The sequence below is a fragment of the Cardiocondyla obscurior genome, linkage group LG13, assembly GCF_019399895.1.
Source record: "Cardiocondyla obscurior isolate alpha-2009 linkage group LG13, Cobs3.1, whole genome shotgun sequence".
In the NCBI taxonomy this organism is placed as follows: Eukaryota; Metazoa; Arthropoda; class Insecta; order Hymenoptera; family Formicidae; genus Cardiocondyla; species Cardiocondyla obscurior.
In genome coordinates, this window is record NC_091876.1 from 3,466,295 (window position 1) to 3,493,087 (window position 26,793).

Here is a 26,793-nt window from a genome sequence, read left to right on the forward strand (position 1 = left end):
ATAGCCAGCCATTGGAAGCACCTCGAACGGCGGGAGATAGCGAAGTGAGAAGGTCTTTGACACCAAACACTTTTTGCGTAGAATAAGAAAATATTCTAACAATATTGCGTGAGTTTAAGCCTACTATTTACAAAACGTCATTACAAATAAAGATATATAATTTGATTTTTCGTGCATCGTTCAATTGGCGTAAAAGTAACATTCATATATATTAATAAAGGAATTCCAAATTTTCGCAGTACATAAGTACACATATTTCCTTTTTCTCGCATATATAATATATTAATATATGTAAGAACGATTAACGCAAATCGTACTAATAAATCGAAAAAGAAAATCACAATGCAATAAGGGTAAAAGTAATTAAGAATGCAAATCTTACAGAAATTACGACGCGGATTCGCTAGTGATAGGATAGATATGCCTTTTGAGGAGCTTCGCATCGCTGAATTTATTTAATTTAGTGGCAGCCTCTGCCATTTCTTTTCTTTTTTTTTTTTTATCTTGTTGCACAATCCGACGAACATAATTAATCTAGGTGAGTAATACAATTCCGCAGTGACATGTCGCTTTACAGATCCCTACATAACTACGACCGTCGTAAAAGAATCTCGAATCTAAGTAGGGAGAAAGGACAGTACGCGTCTATAATTGCGCAAGAGTAACGTCTAAAAAGGTTGGACTTTGATTAAAAAAAAGAAAAAAAAATTAATACGTCGCTTTAACAAAGGTTTGACACAGGCGAGATGCGAATATAAGTTAAACATGCAAAGAAAAACGTTGCTATATTAATTAAAATTAATTTGTGCTTTAATCTCCTTGGCGAAAGTAATTTTTATGAAAATCGTCTTCAAACGTGAGTGCGAAAAAAGATTTCACATCTTTGGCACGATAAATAATTAACGTTACAATTATCCGCGTGACGGCGATTGTCGTCCTCTTAATTCCTCCCCTTCGATAGTTTCCCTCGAAGACACTTCACGCTGATACGAAATAATCACATCGACTGAACTTAAAAAGACGAACATCGTAAAATAGACAATTATAATTAATATATTAGACTTAGCACCTAATGGGGTTATTCGCAATTAACGGTTTCCGGATCTTAACTACTCGGGGAAATTTTGGCAACGTAAAATGAAGTACGGAAAGTCCTTCCTGCCCGACCTAGGAAAACTAGAAAATTCGTCTCGCCGACTCGTATTAGATACGAAGAAAGTCGGAAGATTAAAGCAATTTAGGATGCGCCGCACCGACGTTTGCCTAATAACATGCGAGTAAAAAAAAAAAAAAAAGACTGACAGGTAAAGATATTTGTAATTAAAATTATTTCAATTAAAAATCATTGCTCGAACGTCATTAATATTTACGATTTGCGATGTTATTCATGTTAAAATACAATTAAAAATGCGAGAGAGCCGTTTAACAAATTTTTTGTCGAATTTCTCGATGCGATTCATCCTGAAATAGCAATCGCGAGACGCTTACGTATACCAGCTTGAACACCTAGGCCTTACCCGTGCCTTTGATAACCGTATTTGACGCTTACCGGTAACCAGTCGCGGTTTACCATCGACATCAATTGGCAATGATTAACGCCGCCCACGTTGGGTAAGCGATCGTTAGCGATCGCCGATTGCTAATTTAAATGTTTCCTAACTAGCTCCCCGCTCGCGCGGAGATTTATGTATTTTTTGTCTTTTTTTTTGTTTTTTTTTTCTTTCTTTTTTTTTACGCGACGTTTCTTTGGAATAAATAGCAATAAGACGTACTTAAAGGTACCAACAATTCGATACGAGAGGTAATGTTTCGAAACGAGAGAAATTTATTAACGTACAATATTTCCGTTTCGCAGCGTGCGACGTGGCGGTCGAAATTAAAAATTCGCGTAGCACGATTGTCTTTGGGACGCTCGTATTTTGTATTTGATTGCCAGCCTAGTCTATACGAGTTCAGCTTATTAGCGGCGCATGCATGCGAGATATTGGATCACGAATATACTAGAGAACTACGCTATTCGAAAGCTCGGATATCTTTGGCCAACCAGGCGAAATCGAGCCTCAAGATCGAATGCCTGCTAGAATCCTCCGGACTCTCTTTGATCAGGATTCAATTTATATTTTTGATTCGTAAAATAGGATCGTGCCGCTCTTTTTATCTTTCACGATACCGCGAGGCTTTTAAGTGGACATGCAGCCTATGGGTCTCGATAAATCTTCCCCGGTATCTCTAAAGTTCCGTTTAACTGTTCTACAAAATATCCATATCTCGTATCCTGAAACTTTGAGAGATCAGATTGCAACACGGGAGCAAATGTAAGCATCGTCGCGCGCCGGTTGTGGTTTTTTTTTAATTTTTTTTTTTTTTTTTTTTTTTTGCGATATAAAATATCCGTTACGTCTAATTAAGTGTCATGGCTAACGGCAGTCTATCGTTTACGTCGAGTACGCGAACTTGCGTATATCCGAGATTCGCGTAGCGATTTTGATAAGGAAAAAATCCGTCGCTTGGTATTAACATCGTAAAGCTGCTTATCACGCGAAGGAATACGAGAAAAAAAAAAGTTTCCTTCACGTGGATCAACGCGCGCCCGATCGTTCGACGAATCGCTCGTGGCGATTTCGAAAGCGATCCGTCGAGGTTCCGCGGAACGCTCGTGCAAACGTTACGTGGCTACAAAGCGACTTATTGTCGATTTGATAAAGAATCACTTCGCAGAAACTTGTATTCTAAGAATGATTCTCAAACATGCTACGAGATAATCGAGATAGAGCAAAAATCCGAAAACGTTCTTTAGACGTCAAAAAAAAAAAAAAAAAATATATATATACGCGTCTCTTAAACGTTTGAAGAACGTTTTACGGATTGCCACATCTTTTAAAGATCTAATATATTTGTGAAAGATTAGCCTGTCGGGCGCCTAACGGAAGTTTAAAAGATCGAATATTTTTCCGGCGTCTTTGCGACGTCTTTCGGATACGCGTATCATCTGAGAAGCATGTTGAACTTTTTGCTCGTTTAGCTATTAAATCTAAATGCTACTTTCGTTCGAGTTTTGATTTTAATCCTTAGCTGAGAAAGGTGAGAGAGGGTTCGAGTAATACATCGAATAATACATCAACTAATCTGTCATATAAAATTTCTAAGTAAAATTGTAATGTCCATTTAAAAAAAAAAAAAAAAGAAATTGTTTTCAATAATTTAACTACGTTATTGAGCCAATCGTTATTCATTTTTTTTTTTTTTTTTTTAACTAATGCTTTAAAAGCAAATTAGTTAAAAATTGATTCGGCTTGCTGTTGAATTGCCAACCTACGGACGTTTTATTTATTCTGAAACCGCAACAACTGAACAAGCTTCAGTCCAGTCTCTACGATTCGAAAAACGGAGAAGTCGTGTCGGACTCCTTAGTCTGTCTTCGTCTTGCAGTGCATCTCGAGTGCGCATTCGTTTCCGAATTCCGAGCACATCCGCCGCCGTTACCTTGCTCGCTCGTTCTCACCTCTTTCTCTCTCTATACGCGGGAGAGAAGCGAATTCCCGATCCCTTTGACCCTTTGATCTCGGCAATTAGATAGTCTGGCGCTAAGCAGGCACGTGGTTCGGCACGCTCGATGATGTCTGCAGAGGCGAGCGCGTTTGATGAAACCTCAGCAGTTCGGAAACGGTGACCGCGACACGGACGACACCGCGACCTCCCTCCAGAACATCGCTGGCGCAGCATACGAGGTTCTGAAAAATTAACGAAAAAAAAGCGCACGGCGCTCCTTTAATACCTTCATCGTTTTCGTCACAAAAATATTTTTATCTGTCCCGAATAAAAATCCGATATTGATCGAAGTGAGAAAACGACGCGACTCTAATCGAGAATGAAACACGCTTGTCTCCGATTAACTGCACATCAGGATAAATTTCGAGAGTAGCTTATCAGACGATTCGGATGACGCTAGAAAGCCGGATAGTAAAGCTCGACTCCTCACTCGAAGCGCGAAACGTTCGAATAATGCGCGGATACATATATGTATGAGTCGAGAGAATATAATGAATCTTTCATGAAATAGGAACAAAGGCGAGACGGAAAACGGCGGAATACGCCTAAAAAAGAATGCAAGGTCGATTCCGGTTAAGGAAACTTTCTCTCCAAGGGTACATAAATTTTTTTTGCGGGAGGAATATAGATAGAAAGAAATGATAAGGTTAATAAAACGCGTCGGGCCTCGCGAAAATTTACGCAAATCCGTCGGGTTTGTAAAAGATACACCTGGGTAAAGGAAATTAGAATCGAGATCGTGATTCCTATGATTAGTTCCCGCGAACGTAGAAGTTTAAGAAAAGGATATTTTATTACAAATGGCTATAGTATTACAATCATTGTTTTTTTTTGTTTTTTTTTTTTTTTTTTACCCATACAATCAACGTTACAGAGTATACCTCAAAGAAAAAAAAAAACAAAGTCGGTGATGTCGCAGTCGTCCGAGCGGCGAGACGACTAAAAGAGATTCGGCTCTTGGTCGTTCGATTCAGCAAAAATCAAAGAGAAAACGCGATGATTGTCTCCTGGCATTGTCGTCGCGCCGCTGGGATTATTCTCTCTAAAAAGCATTTAGGGATGGCGGGCAAATGTAACACGTCGTTTATAAATAAGTTGAGTACAAAAGGTAGAAAAAAAATTGATAGAGAAACACCGTAAAGACTTACGAAATACAATAATCTGCAGACATGACGATCTACAGATCGTGCGATTCGCGTGAGCTCGCGCGTTACATCATAGTCTCCGTAAATCGTTGAACGGGCAAATGCTTCGGATCGAATCGGGTCGAGCGATGGCACTCGTTAAAATTACACGGTATCCGGCTAATAAATGCACGCGTTTATACCTGAGTACATACGATTAAATACACGACTTCAGTTAAAAGCTCGACTGATTTCTCGAATCAATGTTAGATCGTCGTTGTAGTCACTATTATTTATCACAACATGCAGCACGAATCAGGAGCGCGATTTGTGATTTAATTAGGAAAAAAAAAATACCTATACTAATACTTTGATAATAAATAATAATAATTTCTCCCGAGTTCGAACATTAATTCCGAACGGCAATAAATCGCGACTTTCGCGAGATGTAAACCCGACTCGATCGAAACAGCATAAACGCAATTGCGCGCGTGTGCGTAGTTTGAGATCGGTTGATGCTTCGGTACACGCAAAGATCGAATTAAAACGAGCCGATCGCACCGAGCTCGTTCGATTCTAACCGCCCTAGGCCACGTAATCTAGCTAGAAAGAAATTATTGTCCCGAGAGCCCCAGCGAACAGACGTGTTCGATCGTTCGCAAGTTCAGAAAGACGCCGCAGAATAAATATAAATATATCTTCTAAATAGACGAGGAAAGCTTTAAAAACTTACGGAAACAACAACGGACGAAAGTATACCAAGCACCAAGTAGACTTAACGAGCTAGCGAATAATTTAATTAACTTACATACGTTAACATTAACATAAAAAAGAAGGAAGGGAGGAAAAAAAAAAAACGAAAGAAAATATTAGAAATGAACTAGCTTCAACGAACTATATATCTGTCTTCATATAATATATCTATCTCTTTCTATATATATAAGCTTTCTCTCTTCGCATTTGCAAAAACTACGTAAGCTATAAAACGCAAAAACGGAATGATTTCGTATTTTTCTCCCTCTCTAAGTACCTCCCCGTTTTCGTTTCGTAAATATTCTTAATAGCGGTGTAGCCTCTTGCGAAAGCGAAAGCTATTGGTAAAATTTTAATACTACGATCTACGAGATTGATCCTCGACTAGCACGACTGGATCCACAGAAAACTTTTACTCTACACGTAAAGCGTTAGCTCGAAGCTAATTTCCATCTGGCAGCCGATGGTTCAACCGTTCGTTCTTAAATGATTTCTTTTACAGCCGCTAATGTCGTTATAAAATTATCGCGCTGGTTCACGCTTGCGAACGACGACGCGAGGATTAAGCGTCAGGCAATCGCGTAGATCAATCGCGAGGTTGTGTTAAGCAGCCGCCGGTTGTACGGCTTGTTCGCGCCGAATTTATATCCAGTCTTGGGTTTTTGAGAATAAACTACAGTTCGACATCCCGGCCGATTCTAATAATACTGACGTGGCCGTCGCGATCATTTGTATTCGCGTCCTCGCGAAGGATCATTAGGCATCCGTCGTAATGATCGATGATTAAACGTAATGGAATATCCGGATGATGACTTGTCATCGCTCGGACGTTCGTTCGTTATTCCATAATGGACGATTCGCCTCGTTGTAAGCGCGGAAGTTATTAGCGGGACGCCTAATTACGCGTTTAAGATTCGGAACGCCCGGAGATGATAATTTGTTCACTGACGGTGCAATTTACGACCGACAATCGCAGCACAAAGCTTCTGGCGATCTTACTGTTCCTCTTATTGCTACAGATATTAATGTTGACCGTTTGCACATGTTAGTTTTATATATTATCGAAGCAACATGCATCGTTAGAAACTTTTGAGAAGATCAATCACAAATGGTGATATTCTGCATAAATAAATTATATATGAGACAGAAACAAACGCGCGAAATATAAATTAAGGGAGATAGTAAGAAAAATAAAAAAAAAAGAAAGAAAAAAAATCAGAAAGAAGGAACGAGCCCCGGGCGTCCTAATTTTCCTTATTTACAAGAATAACATTGCTATTCTAAATTGATGAAAGAAATATCGATTTAATGAATTATAGCTGCGGATATCGTTGCCTGAAAGTTGCAAATAAAATGTGCAGAAGCTACAGCGAATTAATAGCTACAATCGCGGAAAACGAAAAGAATTGCGAGGGGGAGAAAATAATCTGACTAGAACGAAAATAGTTCGACTTACGTAACTAACGATACTATTGTAGACTAGATAGTACGAAACCTACTCGATTGCAAATGCGATGTCTCGTAAAAAATGCGACGATTTATATCAACGCGTTGCGCGTTGATGTGCGTACGAAGCCGCACATCTCCTGGCAGGATCGCAAATTGAATCCGAGTAACAGCAAAATGTTGTGGAAGATACGGTTTGCCTTAACAATTCTTAAAAAAAAAATAAAAAAAAAAAAGATATACTGGCGTGCTACATTCAGTAGAGCAATGAGCGTGTCGGCTCGCGACGATACACGTATAAATATCGTAATACGCTCGTGATAGTCTTTCTTTCGACGTGTGGCCGTTCGTTATAAGGTCCACTTATGCAATACGTTACGAAAAACAAACCCTACGTTTCGTTTTTTTTTTTTTTTAAATTAAGAAAGTGCTTTTCAGCTCTACGAAAGTTTCGAAAGTTACCAGAACGCTCAGCTAAAACGTTTCGATAAATCGCTTCGCTTTGCATTGGCATCTTTCGACTACGCTCTTAGACCTTGTCGGAAAAACGAAACGACGTTACGTTCGATGGAACGTGTTGAGAAATTTGGCACTGCCTTAAGTGCTGCGGCGATTAATATAAGGATCATTTTGTATTTAAGGAACCTTATCGATCACTTGGATGTGATAAAATGTTACGAGTTTCTTTTTCCGACAAAGATCCCCGTATTACAAGTTTGAAAAGCGTTATCTTAGCATTATAGGATAAGTTATACGTTTACTTATTATAGACGATATATGCCCTCTACATTTCTATCGAGCTTTTACGAAAATAAATTGGCAGGTAACAGGCACTCATGTCTGTACCATCATGTATCATATATCGCGGTTACTTTGATCTCGATTGATCGCTTCTTCACGTTAGTAACATATCGGGTTGAATAATTACTCTATTAATTAATGCCGTGATGATTTTGGTAAAAGTATATTTTTATCAGACTAAAATAAACTTTTTTCATATTTTTATCTTTCGAGAGAACTGAAATCCGAGTAAATTTGATGTCGAGATCGAAGTAACGTCAGTCTAAATTATCCTTCTTTTTTTTTTTTTTTTTTAAATTACGACCAATAATTACGGTCAATAAAATATCGAAGAGTGTTGTATCTCATTTTTTTTCCCTTCTTAATACGAACGTTGTGCCGGATAATCGATATAGAAAAACGATCAATCTACCTACGAAATTATAAATAAGGAAATTACGATATCGCGCGCACGCTATCTAACTTATAATGGATAAATATCACTTAAATTTAAACCCTTCTTTGTTAGATCTTATATTACCAAGCACTAGAAAATAGAAAATTCTAAAACTGAAAAAGATTCCCTTAGCACCTTTTCGTGAATCCTGTAACACTCGCAGGCTACCTATCACAGACCCACCAATCTTGAAAGAGCCATAGGCAGTTCATTGGTCGAATCTTAAAAAAATATTGCCATCGAAGGCATCATAGCTATTCTTCCGTTCGCTCTTTCTTCTCTTCCTGAGGGACAATCGCAGACCCAAGCGCAGAGAATGATGTCGCAATACTAATTGATTGGGATTCTGAGGCTTTCATCGTATAGAAGGCAATGAATACTTTCCGATTATTCGGAAAGTCAAGTGGGATATATACGACTAATGCAATTCTTGAACGAGTATTGCACATCAATTCTCAATTTCGAACTTTATCCTTTTTATCAAAATATCTCATCGGTCTAGCCGACGATAGCCAACTTGCACGATTACGATTACAAGGCGATCATATAACTGATTCATTTTGTAAGATACATTCACAGACAACTAAATGTGATATGCGAGCGCCTCTTACTTTGATTGCGCTCTTTGATTTTACATTAATTCACAGTAAGCTCGTGAAAAAAACAATCGAGAACATAAAATAAAATTAAACTTCGTGTTTTTCTTTTTTCTTTTCTTTTTTTTTTGCAGGGAACATTATCACTTGACCTTTTGATATTCCCGCTTGCAATATTCGATAGAGAATAATTTTTTCAAAAAAAATATTTATATCATACGTATATGATTCTTAGTCAACTAAACGTTTCATCAAGCTGCCTATTAATACGATACTTAGGAATTATGTCTGTAACTTCTTCGTTGATTACAAAATTTCTCGCTCGTACGTTCAAACGGGAAATTTATATAAGCGTAAGTCGAAAGAAAGCGAACTTCGTTAAAGCTACTCTCATGATCCGACTTTAGAAAATTAAGTACTTTGCCTCCGCTGAGGACTAGCAGCAATTTTATACGCGACAAAAGATATGTTCTGATATTCTTTAAGTCTTATAGTCTTCGACATCGAAGTTGAATTTCACTTACGACGCGACAATTTTCCCGAGTACCAATAAACAAATTAGAATTGGCTAAAATAATCAAATATATATAGCACCCAAAAATTTTCAATTGCAAAGGAAACATTGAAAGTGTTGCGTGTATCGTTATTCAAACGATTCTCAGATTTTATGTAGTTGTTAAAGACGCAACGTTTTAGTAATAGAAAAAAAAAAAAAAGACCAAAGAATACTCTGAGAATCGTCATTTCGAAATCCATAGATCCTGGCATTTTTTTTCTCCCTCCCCTCCGCCTTTTTCTCAATTCACCTTCATCTCTTATAATCTGGCGACTTTTCATTTTCAACGTTGTCTGATTAATCGGGAATCGGAAAGAAATAGAGTAGAATCAGGGCGGATAGAAATGTGGCGAAAAGCGTCGCGGACAGAACGCGGTCTTGAATCGTACGAAGTGAATCTGCGGCTGGCTTTTTGGTGCCACTCTCTCCCTCATCGCGAGCAAGGAAAAGAGCGGTGACGAGACGCGCCAGAGCTTCCAGCCCGTACGCGTCCATGTAACCCACGTCCATGATTGCGTCCGCGTCCAATAACACCTCCTGCAACACCAACAACGATACTACTCAGTCCCAGTTTCTATTTTAACGCATTGCGAAAATATTTCTCACGTGGTCTTACAACGTATATCTCTGTCCTCTCGAGGAAGGCCCTATTTTTTTTTTATTTCAATATGAAAAGAAGCGTTCCTCGGGGGATAGCCATCTTATCACATCCCAGCCTATCACCATGTGGTAGAAGGAAATTATTTATATCCACGAGAGAACTTTTGATAGAATTCGTTTCTGTAATTCTCTTTACTGAGATTTGCTATCATAATTTGTATCAAAAGTTCCATCTAGAAAACAATTAGGAAGTGTTAGGAAGAGTGGATGGAAAAAAAGCAATACGTATTTTATGTAATGATTGACGATGAATTCTTCGGATCGTTTATAACATTTAGGATAATTAATCTGTGGATGTTAATCGATAAAATATTCGGATGATGGCGGGAAAGGTGAAAAGTATAGACTGTTCCCCGAAGAAGCAACACAAAAGCGAACTGGAATCTAGGCACATGCAACTAAAGCTTCTTCGCTAATTCATTTTTTTATTTCTCTCCTGATCTTGTACTTTTACAATTATATGCACGTATGATTTTTTAAAATCAGTTTGCAGCTCGATTAAAATCAGATGAAAATCGGGGACTGACTAGTAGTCGTTGAAAGTGTCATCGAGAAGTGACGGCTATATTGCCGAAGCGTTAGTCACGATGTACACAGACGTTTGATTACGAATAATGTGCGATAAGTATTTCCGTCCGACTGTTCACCAAGCAGGCTCGATAGTTCTGATCTAAGAACAACGCTCAATGTAAAATTCATTAACATCTAACCGTGCTTCATAAAGAGTAACTTTTTTATACCGAGTTCTCATGTTCAGTTTTGCATTGTACTCTTTAATGAAACACGCACGGTCGATCATATAGCATGATTACTAACATGATTCTCTCGACGCATCACTATTTGTCAAAGAAATAATAAATATATCGGATTAATTCGTTCGATATGAAAATATATACTATGTCAACGTATTTCATGATGTACATTAATGATGACAGCGTGTTTCATGCATGTATATACCCTAAGCGAAAGAGAAGCACAAACTTCTTCGAAATTAATTAATAAAATTAATATTTCTTACCTCATCAACGCCAATTTTCCGACATGCCTCGAGGAAGTTGTCAACGTTACGCCTACATCGTGCCATTGTCAGCTTAGGCTACAAAATATGTTAATGTTAATTTAACTGACTGAAAGATGTTTATCGCAAAATAATTTTTTTTTAATACTTACTACGGCGGGAGAAGGAACATGTATACTAGCGACCGAACGCGGTCTAACGTGATTCGCCAGATGACAGAGAACTACGCCGTCCGTTAACGCCGGTGCGAGGTCTTCTGGCAATGCCATTTTTAATCTCGTCTCTATATGCTATTAAATATATTTTTGATTATGCCGTACAGAGAAATAATTATAATCGCTCTTCATTATAATGGTGCTTACATTTCGTAGTTGTTCAATGAGATCAGCCTCTTCTTTGGCACGTTCAAATTCTCTCCTCATAGTAAAGGAATATTTTTCAGGCACGTTACTATTCCAAGTTACCGATCGCGGAGATTTAGGACTGCCGCCGTTTCTGCTCGGACTGTTATTACCTAATAAACATGAGCATACTATAAGAATGTTGCGTAATAAAAGCCCTCTTTTGCATTGGTTAAAATGTATAAGAGAAACTTTTTGTAAAATTGAAAGAAAAAAATTCCTCTTATACATTATTACGAGTGCTCTTATTTACAAGTAAATTCGCAAGTAAATTTTTGTTTAAATAATTACCTTCAACGTAACCAACCGCGGTTTTCACTAGTCTAGGCGCGTGCGCTGGACTCATGTTTGTAGATAGGATACTACTCGAAGTTTTAATGGGCGAGCTGGGCTTTTTATAAGGTTGCTCGAGATACTTTCCGTTTTTATTGTATTCGCTATTGCTACCGTTGATGATCGGCGTACTTTGGTAATTTATTCGCGACGGAGTAACCTTTTGTACTGGCCTCTTCAATGTGTTATCCTCGTTGAAGATTTGTTTGCCAGTCAGAGCAATAGTTTCTTTATTGTTGCTCATGTCTGTTTCATTTTGCGTCTCGTTGCCTGGAGGTGTCACTTGCTCGCGAGGTCTGTACACGCTTAAACCTTCGTTAGCCCTCTGCTGCTTTAAAGCTTCCTTGTACTCCCTAAGAATAAAATAGATTATAATATCAAGCCATTCATTGTGACAGTATGCATAAGAACATGATATGATCAGTTTTGTGAATGTTATCTGATAATTCTTGCGAGTATGAATGATCAAAGCAAGACAACTATGTATATGTAAAATACCGAAAGCGATATTACAATCTCCCGTATTAATCCTCTTGCTTACGATACTTTAAAATAAAAAAAAAAATGTATACATAAAATAATTCTTTTTATTGAGAATAATTAAAAATTTTGTTGTCTTAAAAAGACAGTTTAGTTATTTTTTTTTTAATTTATATGTATATCTATACATAAACAGCACATACATATATTTTATATACAGGGTGTTTAATGTAAGATGTCACTCTCGATAACTTGTAAAATAATACGATTTTTCGTCTTATTTTCTTGTTGCCTTATCCACAGTTATTGGGAGTGACCACCTTATCTGAAACACTCTGTATTTTATATACATACAGCACATGTTTCTCAAATATTTAATTGCAATCAAATATCAGTTATCTAAAAATTGACAGAGGATTGATACGGCGAAATCGTAGTTGCTCAACGCATATAATACGTCACAACATTACCAGGCGCGCCTACTAGATATATGAATAAGTAAATGAGTAATGCAAACGTAATAACATGAGATAAACTCGGACGGACAAGGTTGATATGGTCCAAAGCGAAGTTACCTGTACGTCTGTATGTGATTGTACGGCCCCTTATCATCGCCATTCACCATCATAGCGGTGCCCGTTGCAGTTTGCAGCGGATATACAGATTGTTGTGCGGTCGTTATCTGTTGCGATTGACTCGTCAAATGCGTAGACTCCAGATGGCTGTAAAAAGGGATTGCCAGCCACGATAATGCACATGCACGCATGCAAATATACGTATTTATATATGTAAACTACCGCGACAACTCGTATCACAATATCAACGACAAAACATCAAGAGACCCGCTTGTTTGTTTCGAAAGAAAGCACGTGTGTCAGGTTACTGACCACTGATTTCGTAGCGAAAGGCTTTACTCACCCCGGTGGCGTAATCGACGTATGATGAAGAGCGGAGATCATTGGTTTTCTAATGTCAGCTCCATTTTCCGAAGTGCTCCTTTCTAATCTCCTCTTTTCCAATTGGTCGTGCAATATCATCGCCTACAAAAGATTTCACATAAGAACGTAAACTATAATTTTTTTAATTCTACGTAAAAAGCGTATCAACATTATTGAACATTGTCGGTTTTAAACTTACATTAATGCACCGTGCATCCGTAATTTCAAAACATCGTTAGAACGTTTTATCGGGTCAAGGCTTTATGAGATTTGAGCGACAGCCAACAACGGCTTGACAACTATCATTACCGTACCCCGAGATCTATTCGACAGCTAAATATAGCGGTTATCTCATCCTTTAAATTCCCTAGTACAGTCTATCGCTTAAACACTTATTTCAACCAGAAATCTAAATAGCACGATAAACTCTTGATAACAATAGAAAATATATCTTCTCCTCTAATCAATTATCAATGTTGTATTAACTGTACGGCGTACGCTTTTATATTTTACGGAGATCGTTTTTATTTTAGATAATCGTCATAAAAATTTAATTATTTAAAATTAATTATTTAAAAATATTACGTAGACATATCACTTGTATGAATAAAATTAGCGTGACAATCAAGAGTTTTATTTTTATTTTAAATAAAATTCTTGTTTGACTTTTGGGAAAATTGTATGGGACAGCCTACCTTGCCCAATTCATCCTCCAAAGACGTATGCTCGCCGGGTGAAATCGTGCTAGGTGTTGATGTTCCGCTGCAGGACCCGTTTACGCCTACCTCGTGCGGTAACGTTATTGAGAGCGGTGAACATTCTTGCCGCCACAAGCCGCGAACTTCGCCGTCGTGTACCTGCACGCAAACGGTGGCCAACAGGAGGCATGTAAAATCGTGAATCGTGTATTCATTTTGCACTAATAAAATTTTATTCGTGCATTTTGTACAATAATTGCAAATTAAGAAATGCGAGGTTGATTCGCCTTCTTTCTTTTTTTTTCTTTTTTTTTTTTTTTTTGTACAATAATTTATATACAAAGATCAGTAAGGCTTTTGGGGTCAGAAGTCCGCGGGCGATCCGGCGATTGACTCGCCGAATAGTTTTGCGAGGAAGTAGCTGTAGAGTTTGTGTAGTAGGTGTAGCGATATCGGAAAGGCCACGAGAACGATGGTGAAACTAACCGCGCTGTGGATTTCCTGAGACCAACGTTTGTCGAGGCCGTCGCTGGTGCTGTACCCACTGTCGACGTTGTGCCGCCGGTGTGACCTCATGTCCAACGTCGCATGACCTCTCGCGTCCAGAGGTGCCCGCCGCGTACGACCGCCTCTGGCCCTCTCGTGTTTAGCTGCCTGCCTCTCCAAGTACTTGAAAATGTGCGTTCGCCCGCGAATGCATAGCTGAAATCGTTCGCAGTTAGAATAATCATTTTAGCTACGTAAAATCGATATTTTCCCGCATTCACTCGGATTTATTAATATTGCCACCCGAGGATATGTTGAACGATATTGAATATTTTCAAGTCACGAAGCATCGGCTCATAAATTTAAATAAAGTCTCGAATAAAGTACGAAGCGAAAGATACCGATTTCTCAACAATTCTGTAGGCAGATCGTAAATTAAAATAACGGCGGAAAGTTCATGGATTAAATATCACGTACGGTTTCATTAAAAAAGAAAAGAAAGAAAAAAGAAAAAAAAAAATTGCCAAAGGCAGAGCGTAGGAAGGCATATTGCGGGATGGAAATTTAAGTGCTTGAGCGAAAATGAATGAATCGTTTAATTTTAATGCTCACCGAGGCAGGCGGCGAAGTCAGAGGATTGTCGGACAGTTTGAAATCCACTAAGCTCTTCATCTTCCTCATCTCGTTTGGAAGCACAGATATTCGATTGCCGCTAATATCCAGCTTCACGAGCCTCAGGTACGTCAGTTCTGCGTAAAAATTAAAGAATCCAATTTCTCATACCGTCAAGTGCTTTTCTCTCTTACATCCGAATAATCGTAATTTTTAATAATAGCACTTCTAAGTTTCCTTTTAATTAAAATCAACGTTGCTCAAATAAATGTAAATTAAAAATAATCCAGAACTGATTTATGGAGACTCGATTTTTCTTAATTTTGTTTTTTTTCCGAACGAATGGATGCAATTATTTTCCAATCGCGATTAACGCAACGAGTTTACCCAAGCGTGTTAAATATCTGTTGTATGTATCGCGTTCGCATTAAGAAGGTGGGCCTACCTATAGGCAGGTGCACCAGCAAGTTGCTCCTCAAGTCTAAAGACCGGAGTCGCGCAAGGTCGCCCATTCGAGGTGGAAGACTCGTGATTTCGTTGCAACCTGCGTCGAGTTCTGCCAATGCTGTCATCCTGCCTAGCTCGTCTGGCAGAGATGCTAATCTGTTGTGCGCGACCAACAAAGTCTGAAGTGGTAGCCTGCATATCTCTCGAGGTAGCGACGTCAATTGGTTTCGACTGCGGATTAAGATATCGTATTTCCTTAATCAATTTATTAAACTCTTAGAGCCTTATTCACCGCGAATTAGTACTTCGAAGAATAATTAGATAATCAATTATTACATATATATATTTATTATTTAATAATTCATAATTAATTATATAATTAATTACATGCGTTGAATCAATATTGTATCTCCCTGAAGTAAATATAAAATATTAAAGATTTTTAATATACTGCGCCGCATAGTACAGCTGCAGCTTAACGTTTATCGGCGCTATTACGTCATATCGTATAGAATAGCTATGATACTATATCACGCAACCCAATGTATGTGCGCGTGCAAATACATATGTAGATATACCAACCTAAGATCGAGGTAGTTTAGAGATTGGAGCATTGCGACGGTGTCCGGGATTATTCTTATGGCATTATGATAGAGATGCAGCTTTTCGAGGAATGAAAATTCCGTGACTTCCTCCGGTAACTCACTGAAACGATTCTTCGAAAGGTCTGTAACAGAAAGTAGATACTCATCTTTATTACGTGCCAGATGATGGAGGCACGGCGATCACGTCTCCGCTTCCGTGGTAAAAAAAAAAAAGAAGAAAAGAAAATGCAGTTGTCAAGTGACGTCGCGTGATTTCAACCGGAAATTAGAACGCGTTGTAAATGCATAAACGGACAAGGGGGAGAAAAAAATAGATCCTCGTGCTACTTGATTCGCAATTACGAGCGTGTCGCTCGACGTCAAAGCTCCGCGTTCTAATTACAATCGTTCGCCGCGTCGCAGAAGCCCGTCGCTCGAGCAATAAGAGGCGCCTTTGAACAAGCGATCGGCCGATAAAACTCGTTGAGGAACAGAACGATCGAACTGTCTTAATAAAGTACCGATATGTCTCCCATGGCAACAGCTGTGTACCCCGGTTAGGGTGATCTTAGGGTGTTGCTGAGGGGGGGCTGTCATGAATGGGGCGCGACGGCCACGTGCGCGCAAAAGCTTTCGAAGCGCAGGAAAGGACAAGGGTAGCTCAGCTGCTCCCGGCTTCGAACCTTCTTTCTGATCAATAACAGCCGTCCTCGAGTCTTACGGGCACGCAAGTTCGCGAAGGACGTCGCCGTTTTGCATTTCGCATGCCGAATGCCTCCGAAATAGCCGTCGCTCTTCACGTAGACTGCTTGGTACCAAAATGTCGCGAGCGTGTTCAAAATTAGATATGTGATTACATAAGATGTATGCCAAATTGACATTTCTATCTATTTTGGTAAATAGATGTAGGTATCTTACGTGTAATTTATCGTTAACAAGTTTTTTTTTTTATTTATATGAAGTAGGACTTACTTTTTATCGAATTTTATAATAGCATATTTATGGCAGTAGCTCTTATTACTTTTTTTTTTTTTTATTATATCGTAATTACTAGAATTACAGATTGCGATAATCCAATCGTGGAAATTGCGTTCATAATCTCTCGCAGCAAGGCATCATTCATCTTTATTCGTCGAAAACTGCGGCAATTTACGCGGTTACAACCCGAGGGTGTGCCTTAACGAACCTAACTTCGTTAATCGATCGCGATTCTTAGACGCCGCGTGAATTAAAAGGAGCAATTGAAACGGAAGCGATTCGAATGGGAAGAAATCCGAGGCGTGAATAGAACGATATTTGCTACATTTTCATTGCGGCAAAGCATTTAACTCTTTTACATGAAATGCTGCGAATTAATATTTCATCGAAAGGATTTTATCTGCGTAATTAATATGTCATAATTTATTAAATATAATATTAAAAAAAAAAAAAAAAAAAATTAACATTGGAGAACATCTTTAAAAGGATTTATCGAATTAAATATCGATACTTGCATTATTAAATAACCTGCCGACGTGTCTATATTCTATATTTAATTTAAGTCTGGCCATTTCTAAGTCTGGTAGAGCACGGTCGATGTCCGGGGCGCAAGGGCGTCGGCCTGTCTGACGAAGACGGGGCTGAAAGCCCTTGCCAACCCCATGGGCGACTCCCACGCAATATTGGATTCTCTCTCGAGTATCGTTTCTCTGTGCAAAATGGTAAATTCTGTGTCGAGCAGTCATGTCATCAATATGATGTATCGTAAATGCTCCGTTGCAGAAATTTATTTCAGCAACGTGTGGCGTGTCATAACTCATAGACTCAGAGATACATATTGCCGATGGAGGAGACTCTTCCCCTCAGTATTCTCTTTCGCGGGACAAAATTGTAGCGGTGAAAGTGTGAGAGGCGATATTAAGACGCGATTCTTATCTCTGAATACGTTCATTAGCGTGCTAAAGGTCGGTGAAAAAAAAAAAGAATAAAAAATTTATGCTTCTATTGTACTTTCGATAATACGTTGGAAAAAGATTCACTTACATTTTTATAAGATATTATCATTAATTACGGACTGGTTTCGTGTGCGACTTTTTTTCTTGTGCGACTTGTGGAGAATAGATTTTATCTTTACGTGTCGCATTATCAGTTGACATAACGGGAGTTCGTCATACTGATAAATCCGTCATAAAAGTTTCGAACTTAGGAATGGACGATAAAAATCAGTGACGCCGGGCGTGCGAAACTCTCTATAAATATATCCGCACTTCCGTTCTTAATGATTAGATGGGTATGATAAATATCATATGTCCTGCCCTTCGCGGTGGTTGTACAGGACGTTTCAGGAAGGGTCGATGTACCGGAATATTTCAAGGACCAAGGTCGAGGTCCTACTGTCGAGGATCGATACGCGATTGCGTGACGCGCACACTGTCACATTATTTGATTGAAGGGCGTGGCAATTTTATAAACTTATAATAAATAAAGATAATAAAACTATATATGTAAAAGAATATTATTAAATTCTCAAGAGATCGAGAGGGAAATATTTGTTAAACAGTTTGTTTTTACAAAATGAAAAAATGTTAATTTTATTCGAAACGTAAATATAATAATTAATTTTTTTTATCATTATTAGATTAACCATAACTTCGATAACTAAAAATATATTCGTAAATATTCGCAAAGTCACGCGTTTCGTGCTCGACGAGAACAAAATTCGTGCCGGGATCATGTAAATCAGAAAATATAAGTTGTAAAGCTGGAGGTTTTGCTTATCTGGCGAGCTTTGCGTAAAAACGGTCAAGACCCGCGCGGAAAATAAAGTTGTAAAAGAAAAAAAAAAGAAAACGTCCGCTTCGTACTTTCCACATTAATTTCCACGTGCTGAAGCGCGCGAGGCCATCGGCCCGGATAAATGTCCGGCAGGCGAGACACAGTCGCTCTTTGACGCTCGTCTGGCGGCAATGCTGCCTATTTCTTTCTCTCGTTCAGGTTTCCATCTAAGCGATCACGAGAGACGTGCGTTCTCGTAACAGGTAGACTTGAAGGCCGAGCCCGGTCATTTCCTCGAACCTTAACTGGTTAGTTTCTGCTTTGCCGCGGTGCAAAAAAATAAATCGTTATTTGCGGAGTAATAAAAAAAAATTCCATAGAAGCCATGTGTCGAAATTAAGAAGGATCGAGAAAGATACGAATTTATTCCGAAATTTATGCCGTAAAAATGAAGATGATTCCTCGAAAAATAATAGAGATACGTTAAAATACGACAAGGGGGAAAAAAAAATTCTGCATTAACTGCGCCGCGGGATAAGTCTGCGTATATAAAACGTGGAATTCGATTACGACTACGGAGGCGAATAGCGATTAGAATGGGACACGTGGTGTAGACCGCGTATATTTCCCTAGGGCGAGATAGACCGCTCAACGGCGTTAGTGAATAGATAGAGGAGTTTGTTTAGGCTTAGAGAGCCGGTTTACCGCGCCCTACCACCTGAGGATATGACGATGCACGCGAGAGCTAGGTAAGATGATAGGAAGCGGCTCTTTTAAATACCAGTATATAGAAGGGACCGCAGTGAATATCCGACTTATAATGATAAAACTCGAAGCACTTGCCCCAATCTCTCACTGAAGAGCAGTTTGCTTTCTCTTATCAGCGAAGTTACCTTTTCTCAGTAAACCTATTCCCGTTAACCGAAAGCGTTAAATAATATCATAAAACAAAAGTTGTAAAAGTCTTTGAGTCTTAGAAAACTTTTGCGTTTTCTAAAAATAAAAATTCCATTTCTTTATCATCTTTTTTTGTTTTTTTTTTATTAGGCAATTGATTTCTTTACATTGAATTATAGTTACATTGGTAAAGCCTGCGGTCAAACTCGCAGAGTATGTAAAACAGATCGATTTGTTATGGGCGCAATATCGTCTACGCGAGTTCGCATTTGCCTCGCGTTCGAGTACGCGTCCAAGGCACAGATATAAACCCCGATGCACGGGGAACGAATTCCTTCGGTTTCTGGGTGTGTCTCGCGCAAATCGTTGGTTCGTTCGAGCGAAAAAAAGTCGCGTCTCCGTGACACGTCGCCGTCTGCCATGAGTGCAGGTGAAATTGACTTCTCGTTAATTGGAACGCGTCACGCACGTCGGGCAGGATTTCTTCTTTCCGACGCAGGGAAATGCGAAGGCGCACGGAAATCAGCCTTATTGATCGCTCTCGGTATTATCGAAGATGTTTATTGTGCAATAAGCGTCTAAAAATAGACAGGCCGTAGCGACGGCTTGTTTTAGAAGGTATCGCAGATAAAAAAAGCGCGAGATTCTTCAGCTTTTTTTTTCTTTCTTTTTTTTTCTCACATCGCGGTATTGCGCGCGGCGTTTTCACTCGAAATCGATAGAAATTTTCGTTTTTACACTCGGCGTAATTTCGTTTTATTTCAAGCTTGAAATTTCTCTTGGCAGTGCCACGCAGCGAGTGCTTGCGCAGCGTGTAAGAATATATTTCTGTCGACTGACGGACTTGTTTCTCAACGATGCAGTAATGTAACATAATATTGATTCCGTGTCGAGTCCGGTTGGCTCGTTGCGATCAATGGGTGATAAGTATTACGCCAGCGATAAGTATATCCGGCGCCGTAATCATCGCGTTAGTTCCTTTGTAACTGCGCCTCGCGAGCTAATAATACCAATAATATTCTTAACAGATACCACGTAAAGACTTTTTTTTTCCTTCGTTAAAGGTATTTCTTTTATTCATAAATGCAAGAAAAGAAAAGAATAGAAAAGAAAAGAATAGAAAAGAAAAGAAAAGTCCACGTTCACGTGTGGTCTCTGCCACGATGTCTTAGATCTTTTTCACGGTCGTCACGTACTCGCGCCCGAAAATGTAGCCGCAAAAGAAATCTGTCGCTGGCGCATGTTCAAGAAGCACAACTTTGCGTCGTTAAGTTATCCGGCGCCGGGATACGCGGGGCCGTAAGAGCCCACATAAGGGCCGCCTCGAAGCCGTGGAAGCGGAAAGGGTCGATCGATAGCGGCCCCATGGCGGCAAATATCGCCCATGGGGATTTGCCGCAGTCAAGTGCCGCAAGGTGCTCCGCGCGAGAGAGTTGCTCACACTCCGGCGTGCGTTCGTGCCATGAAACAAAGTGAAATATTCACGCCCTTATCAGCGTGAAATTTGACCGAGTTACCTCCGCGGGAGACCGGCCGGAAGCCGACTGCTGCAAAATGCATCGCGCGAGAACGCTGCAGCGAAAGCTGTTTGCATAAGAAAGCGCATCGAGTCAAAGAAAACGTGAGAGATTGCTTTTGAAAAGCCGGTCGTTCAATCTCGTTTATAACTTACTTTTCTGTATAAAATAATTGATACAAGTACGATATTATATTCAATCGACATTGTTCCACCGGCGACGATAACCTGTCCTGTTAATTTCCGCGATTTGATAGACTACTCGTTCAATTTCAAACATAATATCGCGCGCTTATCAACGTAAGATAATGACATCAAACAACGCGAGATCGGGAAAGCTTAAGGCCTCTATTATAGACCACTCGAATGACGCTGTCGTTGTCACGCAGTACGTACTTAGTTTCGCCACGACGTTAAGAATTACCGGACAGGCCGGCGGAGAATCGATAAATTCATATCTTCCGAAGCGAAAGGAGTCTTTTGAGAAATGTCATTCGCGACGATCGTCGCGTACTGCGTGCCGCGTTGGAGCGCGATTCTCACGTAATTGACTTTCGCCGTCGTCATCATCGTCACGGTAGCGACATACATATAACGTCACTGTGCACGGGAGGCCAGAAAAAAAAAAACGACGTCGCGGGAGATAGCGCAGGTGACAAGGCTCGCGGGGACCAGAGGGAATCGCGCGCGGAAAGAAGAAACTCGCGGCATCCGTCTGGCGACGGGACGCTTCTTCGTCGTCGCGTGTTATCCTTGAACCGCGTCGCTATTGCCGTGTCATTGGCGGGTAGGATCGTGTCAAAGACGTATATAGAGGTGCGCGACGAGGTGGAGAACAGGCGGCCGGCTATATCTGCCTTTCCGTCTCTTTCCCTCCCGGGTCGCTTTTGTCAAGGACCGCCACCACTTCCGGCGACACGCGGACGCGAGTACGGACGGGACTGGCATACTCGATTGGATGCCACGCGGAATTCAAGAGTCCAGGCATCGGGTCCGGACGAGACGCGATGACGTTCGCCGTTCGACGTTATTCAGCGCCAGCCGCTAATGACTAATAGCAGCGCCCGTTGAATTTTCAAGCGTTTAAATTGGGTTACGCAGCAAGAGCAAGCTCGCTCGTTGAGATAAATTAATATGCGAATTATATTTCGGTATAGTAAAGATACGTATAAAAAGAATGAAATATTGTTAAAATAATGTTAACAGAGCTGATATTTTCGAACGCCCGAGTCCGCGTGCTCGAAGCTAATATTCGGTTAGGCCCACTTTCCCCGCATCCGACAAAATTGAATTCGCCGTCGCTGTAAAGCCTGGAAATCTCGTATATGCACGCTCTGACGGACGGTGTTTGGATTCCGTCTAAGCCGGCCGTCAGAGATAATTTCCACGACAGCGAGTCGTCGGCCATCTGGTACACAATGATTCGACCAGGCACGAATTACGCGCGTGGAGGCTCGCGGAGAACTAAATTGCGCAATGGTTGAACAATGCCGGGGAGATTCCTTTTTTCTCTCGCGAGGATTTTTGAAATACGAAATCGCTGATTAAATTAAATAATAAATTAATAAAGAAAGGAAATAGAAAGATTTCGTTTCCCGATTTTTCTCGGGAAGATTCACGAGCAGGGAAAGATTGCCATATTTTTGAAACGACGCGTTTTCACGATCCGGTTTGTACGTGGACGAGATGGCTGATGCGTGTCGAACAGTGCGCTGCATTGTGCACGCAGCAGTCTCCGGCGACGTGTTCGGCCGTGCGTGATTATAGATGTATGTACATTTGGTGGACGTGCCAGTGTGCACGCACGAACGCAAACGTACGGCAAGGGAACAAAGGAGACGCTTTTTTTTTTCACCGTCGAGAGAACGTTTCGATTTTACGCTGGCGCCGACATACAGGGTGTCCCAGCCGAGCTAATTTCAATTTTGTGGCTGTTAAAATTGGTAGCCGACCGTCTCTCCGAAACGTCGAGACGTCAATGACTTTTTCGATTGCAGCCGAGAAACTGCAGCTCACGAGTGACTTTTATAAATTAAATTCTCGCAACGTAGGAAGCGAACAAATATATCTTTAAAACTGGAGAGATTATATGTGAAGCGCGTTGTATAGGAAGTACATTTATCAGACACATGCGGTGGTTTCACAACGTTTCCGTCCCCTGATTATATTCACTTATTTCCGCGTGGATTCCACTTTCGCGTGTATTGTTTCCAGCAGAATCTCAAGTAAAATCTAATTTTTTTTATTAGCCGCATCTTTCTTTTAATTACTATAAGCACCGAAATGATCTTTCTTTTTCTCGTTTTCTTTTCGCGCAGGCACAAGACGTGTGCGAAGCGAACACGTCGGAGCTGATAATACATTTATCACGTTGTTACGCAAAACAATGAATTCCTGCGCTGAAAAATGAGAGGTAGCGATAATTATCTCGTGTTATATGAAATTAGTGTTGTAAAAAAAATATTAATAAATGCTAGGAAGAACGTTGTATCAATTAAAACGCGGACGCGTAAGCGATTGCCACTCGAAGATTAACATCTCTTCTATCACTGCAGACGTTTTTGTTATCGCGATCTCGTATGAATCAGTTTGAGATGCGACCGCGAAGGACTAAAAGACGGTCTCTGTTCCCCGTAATTTGCGCTCAACAAACGCTGACTTGAGATGATCGTCGAAGCGAATTCGCCGGTCTCTGTTTCCACGCGTATTATCCACGCGCGGTCGCGCCTCCCAATTTAAACTCGCGAAGCCAAGAGTCGCGCTTTTGCAGATTGAGTTAGCCTTAATGACGAGGCGGCCTACAAATTATACTGATGTGCCATCGAGCGGCCGTCGACGATGCTTCGAAAGAGCAGAAAATTACTACCGAGGCATATATACAAAACATATTCACGAGAGAGAAAAAAGAAAGACAAAATCTTATAATTTTATTCTTTAATATTTTTAAACGTATTTAATGATTTTCGGCAACAAACTACGGACGTATAACGTAACGTATGTATCTTAAGGTATGTAGATAATGCGAGCGAGCATCGTACGAGCAGCGAACCGCGAATATTCATAGACAAATTAATCACCACGCTGAGAAAAAAAAATTATTTAATCTAAAAAAATATTCAGTCAAACACGTTTAAAAAAATATTTATTTAAAGTAAGCAAAAATATATTTGAATTAATAAAATATATTAAAATGGACAATATATTTTACTAACGTAAATATATTTTTGCTTACTTTAAATGAACATTTGTTTGAACGTATGCAGCTAAATATTTGTTTTAATTAAATAATTTTTTTCTCAGTGTAGAAAAATGACATATCTACCAACACGTCACAAATCAGCGACGAATATTCGTGGCCGCTGTTCTCGGCTCGGTGTTCGCTCGCTAAGTACACGCACTTTTAACGCGGCACTTTAAACACCTGGCTGTCGCGAACTTTTATTCATAATACATTATTTCTCTCGCGATAATGGTTCGCGCTGAGGGCGCAACTTATAATGGATGCTGTACGCTTTCAGACGGGAATATGGCACTCGTCGAAAAGGGGCGCGAGGGACGCAGCCGTCTCGTTTATGCGCTCATATTTTTACGCACGCTGCGTATCAACAATTCGAATGCGAGTTACAGCACGCAAACGTTTCGATCGCGTTTCGCCGCGCGTGAAATGTGTTTAGCGCCTTTGATCTTTCGAGCTACTATTCGCGAAGCGAGGCACTCGGTAAACCCAATCGTGTCATCCGCAGCTGTAGACTTTACTTCACAAATCGAAGGACTAAAGGATTCGTTATTGCCGTCGCTGGTCATAAAAGCGAATCGACGACCGCTGAATGTAATTTTCGATCAAATCATAATAGGAAAACATTTTCCAATTTTTTAACAATTTTTTTCTATTTAAGTTCTAACATAAAAACGTCGCGTGGATGCGGAAAAGTAAAAGAGAATTATGACCGACGAGTCGAAAGAAAAGAAAAAAAAACTTGAGCCGTGACAAATGTATAGCTCGCCTCTGAACTATCGATAACTTGCGGAAGATACTTTTATTATCTCGAGACGACGAATGCATCGGAGCGAGAGTACCTATACAACTCCTTCACAAAGACCGCTACTTATAGACCGTGAATACTCCTTTTAGACTAGCGACTTTCGAAAGCTTTCGCGGCTTGGGTGAGCGTCTCATTATTAAAATAAACCTGAATTAACGGTGATTAATAAAATCTGCATTTGAACAATGAATCGAAAAATAGGCGGAATTTAACGGAGAACAATCGGAATAAATTAAATTCTATATAAAAAAAAGGGATTATTTCCTTCACGCCAAGCGAGAATCAACGTCGGCTATCTATTCGTTTCTCTCGTTCGATTTAATAGTAATATTTAATTAATATGTCCAGGCAAAGACGGTCTTCGCGATTTTCGAGATCGAGGACGACCTGGTGGAAGTACCGTCTTTGTCTAGACGTACTAATTAAATATGAAAATTAAATCAAACGAGAATAACGAATAGATAAGCGCGAGGGGGTCGAGGGGTGGCGGGGCGGCACCGGGTGAGAGCGAGCGCGAGCCTACGTGCCGCGAGCTAGGTATATTCCCCCACTACTCCCACTCTCGCTTTGTCCTTTTCCAGCGGTCGCGCGAGCACACACACGTACTACGCTCTGCACAGCAAACACGTGTCTCCGTACCGAAATTCGCACTTTCGTTTAACGAAAACCTCGCGATACGAGAACCATCTTCTCCTCTCAGTTTTCCGTGTAAGGAGAGTACGTGCGACTACGTCTCCTTTTTTTAAAGTATGCACTACGCAGCGACCGCGTGTTCGTGCCGAACGTAATACTCATTTACGTACAACGAAAACCGCCTGGTATGAGAACTATCCTCTCTTCCCCCATTCACCTTATGAGAAGAGCACGTGTGATAAATTATATATTTTTTTTTGTTGCAGATTAACGCAGCTGCATCGTCGTGAACAAAAGTGTCGTTACCGCCGATATAAATAATTATACGAACCGCAGTCGGTTCGTCGGTCGTTCCGGGAGTTCCGAAAAGTATGCGGGCGTTTTTGTACGATTATTTTTTACGGGAATGCGTTCGCGAGTTTCCTGTGCGCGGAAGGATGGCTCGTCACGTCCCATCTGAGAGGATGAGCAGGCCCACCAGGAGGCATCCTGCATCGGCGGAGCAACTTATAGGTGAGAATAAATTTATTTAATAAAATATTTATTAAATAGAAACTTTAACTTTTTTTTAATTAATTTTTTAAACCATAATACATGTCTACATTAATATATATCTTTTTATGTTTCAGACACCGGCAGAATTCTACAACTCCGCTGTATGCAGATTGGGTAAGCCAGTAACTTGTTTTCAGGATTTTCTTTTTCAGGTGTCGAAAAATAACGCGCGCAAGTGTTCAATAATTTTCGCGAATATAAAATCACGGTCGCGTTCGCGAGTGACTTGTGCGCGGAAGGAGGACTCGTCACGACGTCCGAACTGAGAGGAGGAGCAGGCTCAGGATGGGCATCCTGCATCGGCGGAGCAACTTTAAGGTGAGAATCAATTCTCTTTTTATAAAATCTTTATAAAAAAAAAAAACTTTTACCTTTTTTTTATATATTAATTTTATTCACTATACTGTAATGTCTACAATAATATTTTCCGTTTTATGTTACAGTCACCGGCAGGATTTCTCAACTCCTCCGAAGCTC

At 40.1% G+C, this 26,793-nt stretch overlaps 1 protein-coding gene across 3 annotated transcripts in view; it reads right to left on the reverse strand.

The window, feature by feature from the left end:
* Nucleotides 1-479: 479 nt before the first annotated feature.
* Lrch (Leucine-rich-repeats and calponin homology domain protein) overlaps nucleotides 480-26,793 on the reverse strand; it is a 35,198-nt gene continuing 8,884 nt past the window's right edge. Inside the window, exons 2-13 of one of the 3 annotated variants that reach the window (XM_070665299.1) lie at nucleotides 15,917-16,061; nucleotides 15,333-15,565; nucleotides 14,888-15,024; nucleotides 14,276-14,491; nucleotides 13,787-13,948; nucleotides 13,072-13,193; nucleotides 12,729-12,875; nucleotides 11,632-12,026; nucleotides 11,302-11,453; nucleotides 11,092-11,229; nucleotides 10,940-11,017; nucleotides 480-3,731 (exon numbers count right to left, since the gene is read on the reverse strand). In XM_070665299.1, coding sequence (XP_070521400.1) covers nucleotides 3,585-3,731; nucleotides 10,940-11,017; nucleotides 11,092-11,229; nucleotides 11,302-11,453; nucleotides 11,632-12,026; nucleotides 12,729-12,875; nucleotides 13,072-13,193; nucleotides 13,787-13,948; nucleotides 14,276-14,491; nucleotides 14,888-15,024; nucleotides 15,333-15,565; nucleotides 15,917-16,061 — 2,072 coding nt within the window. In that variant the 3' untranslated portion in view covers nucleotides 480-3,584. Of the gene's footprint in view, nucleotides 3,732-7,253; nucleotides 9,799-9,832; nucleotides 10,592-10,939; nucleotides 11,018-11,091; nucleotides 11,230-11,301; nucleotides 11,454-11,631; nucleotides 12,027-12,728; nucleotides 12,876-13,071; nucleotides 13,194-13,786; nucleotides 13,949-14,275; nucleotides 14,492-14,887; nucleotides 15,025-15,332; nucleotides 15,566-15,916; nucleotides 16,062-26,793 lie in introns of those variants that run through there. The other 2 variants (XM_070665298.1, XM_070665300.1) reach the window with 2 other exon arrangements.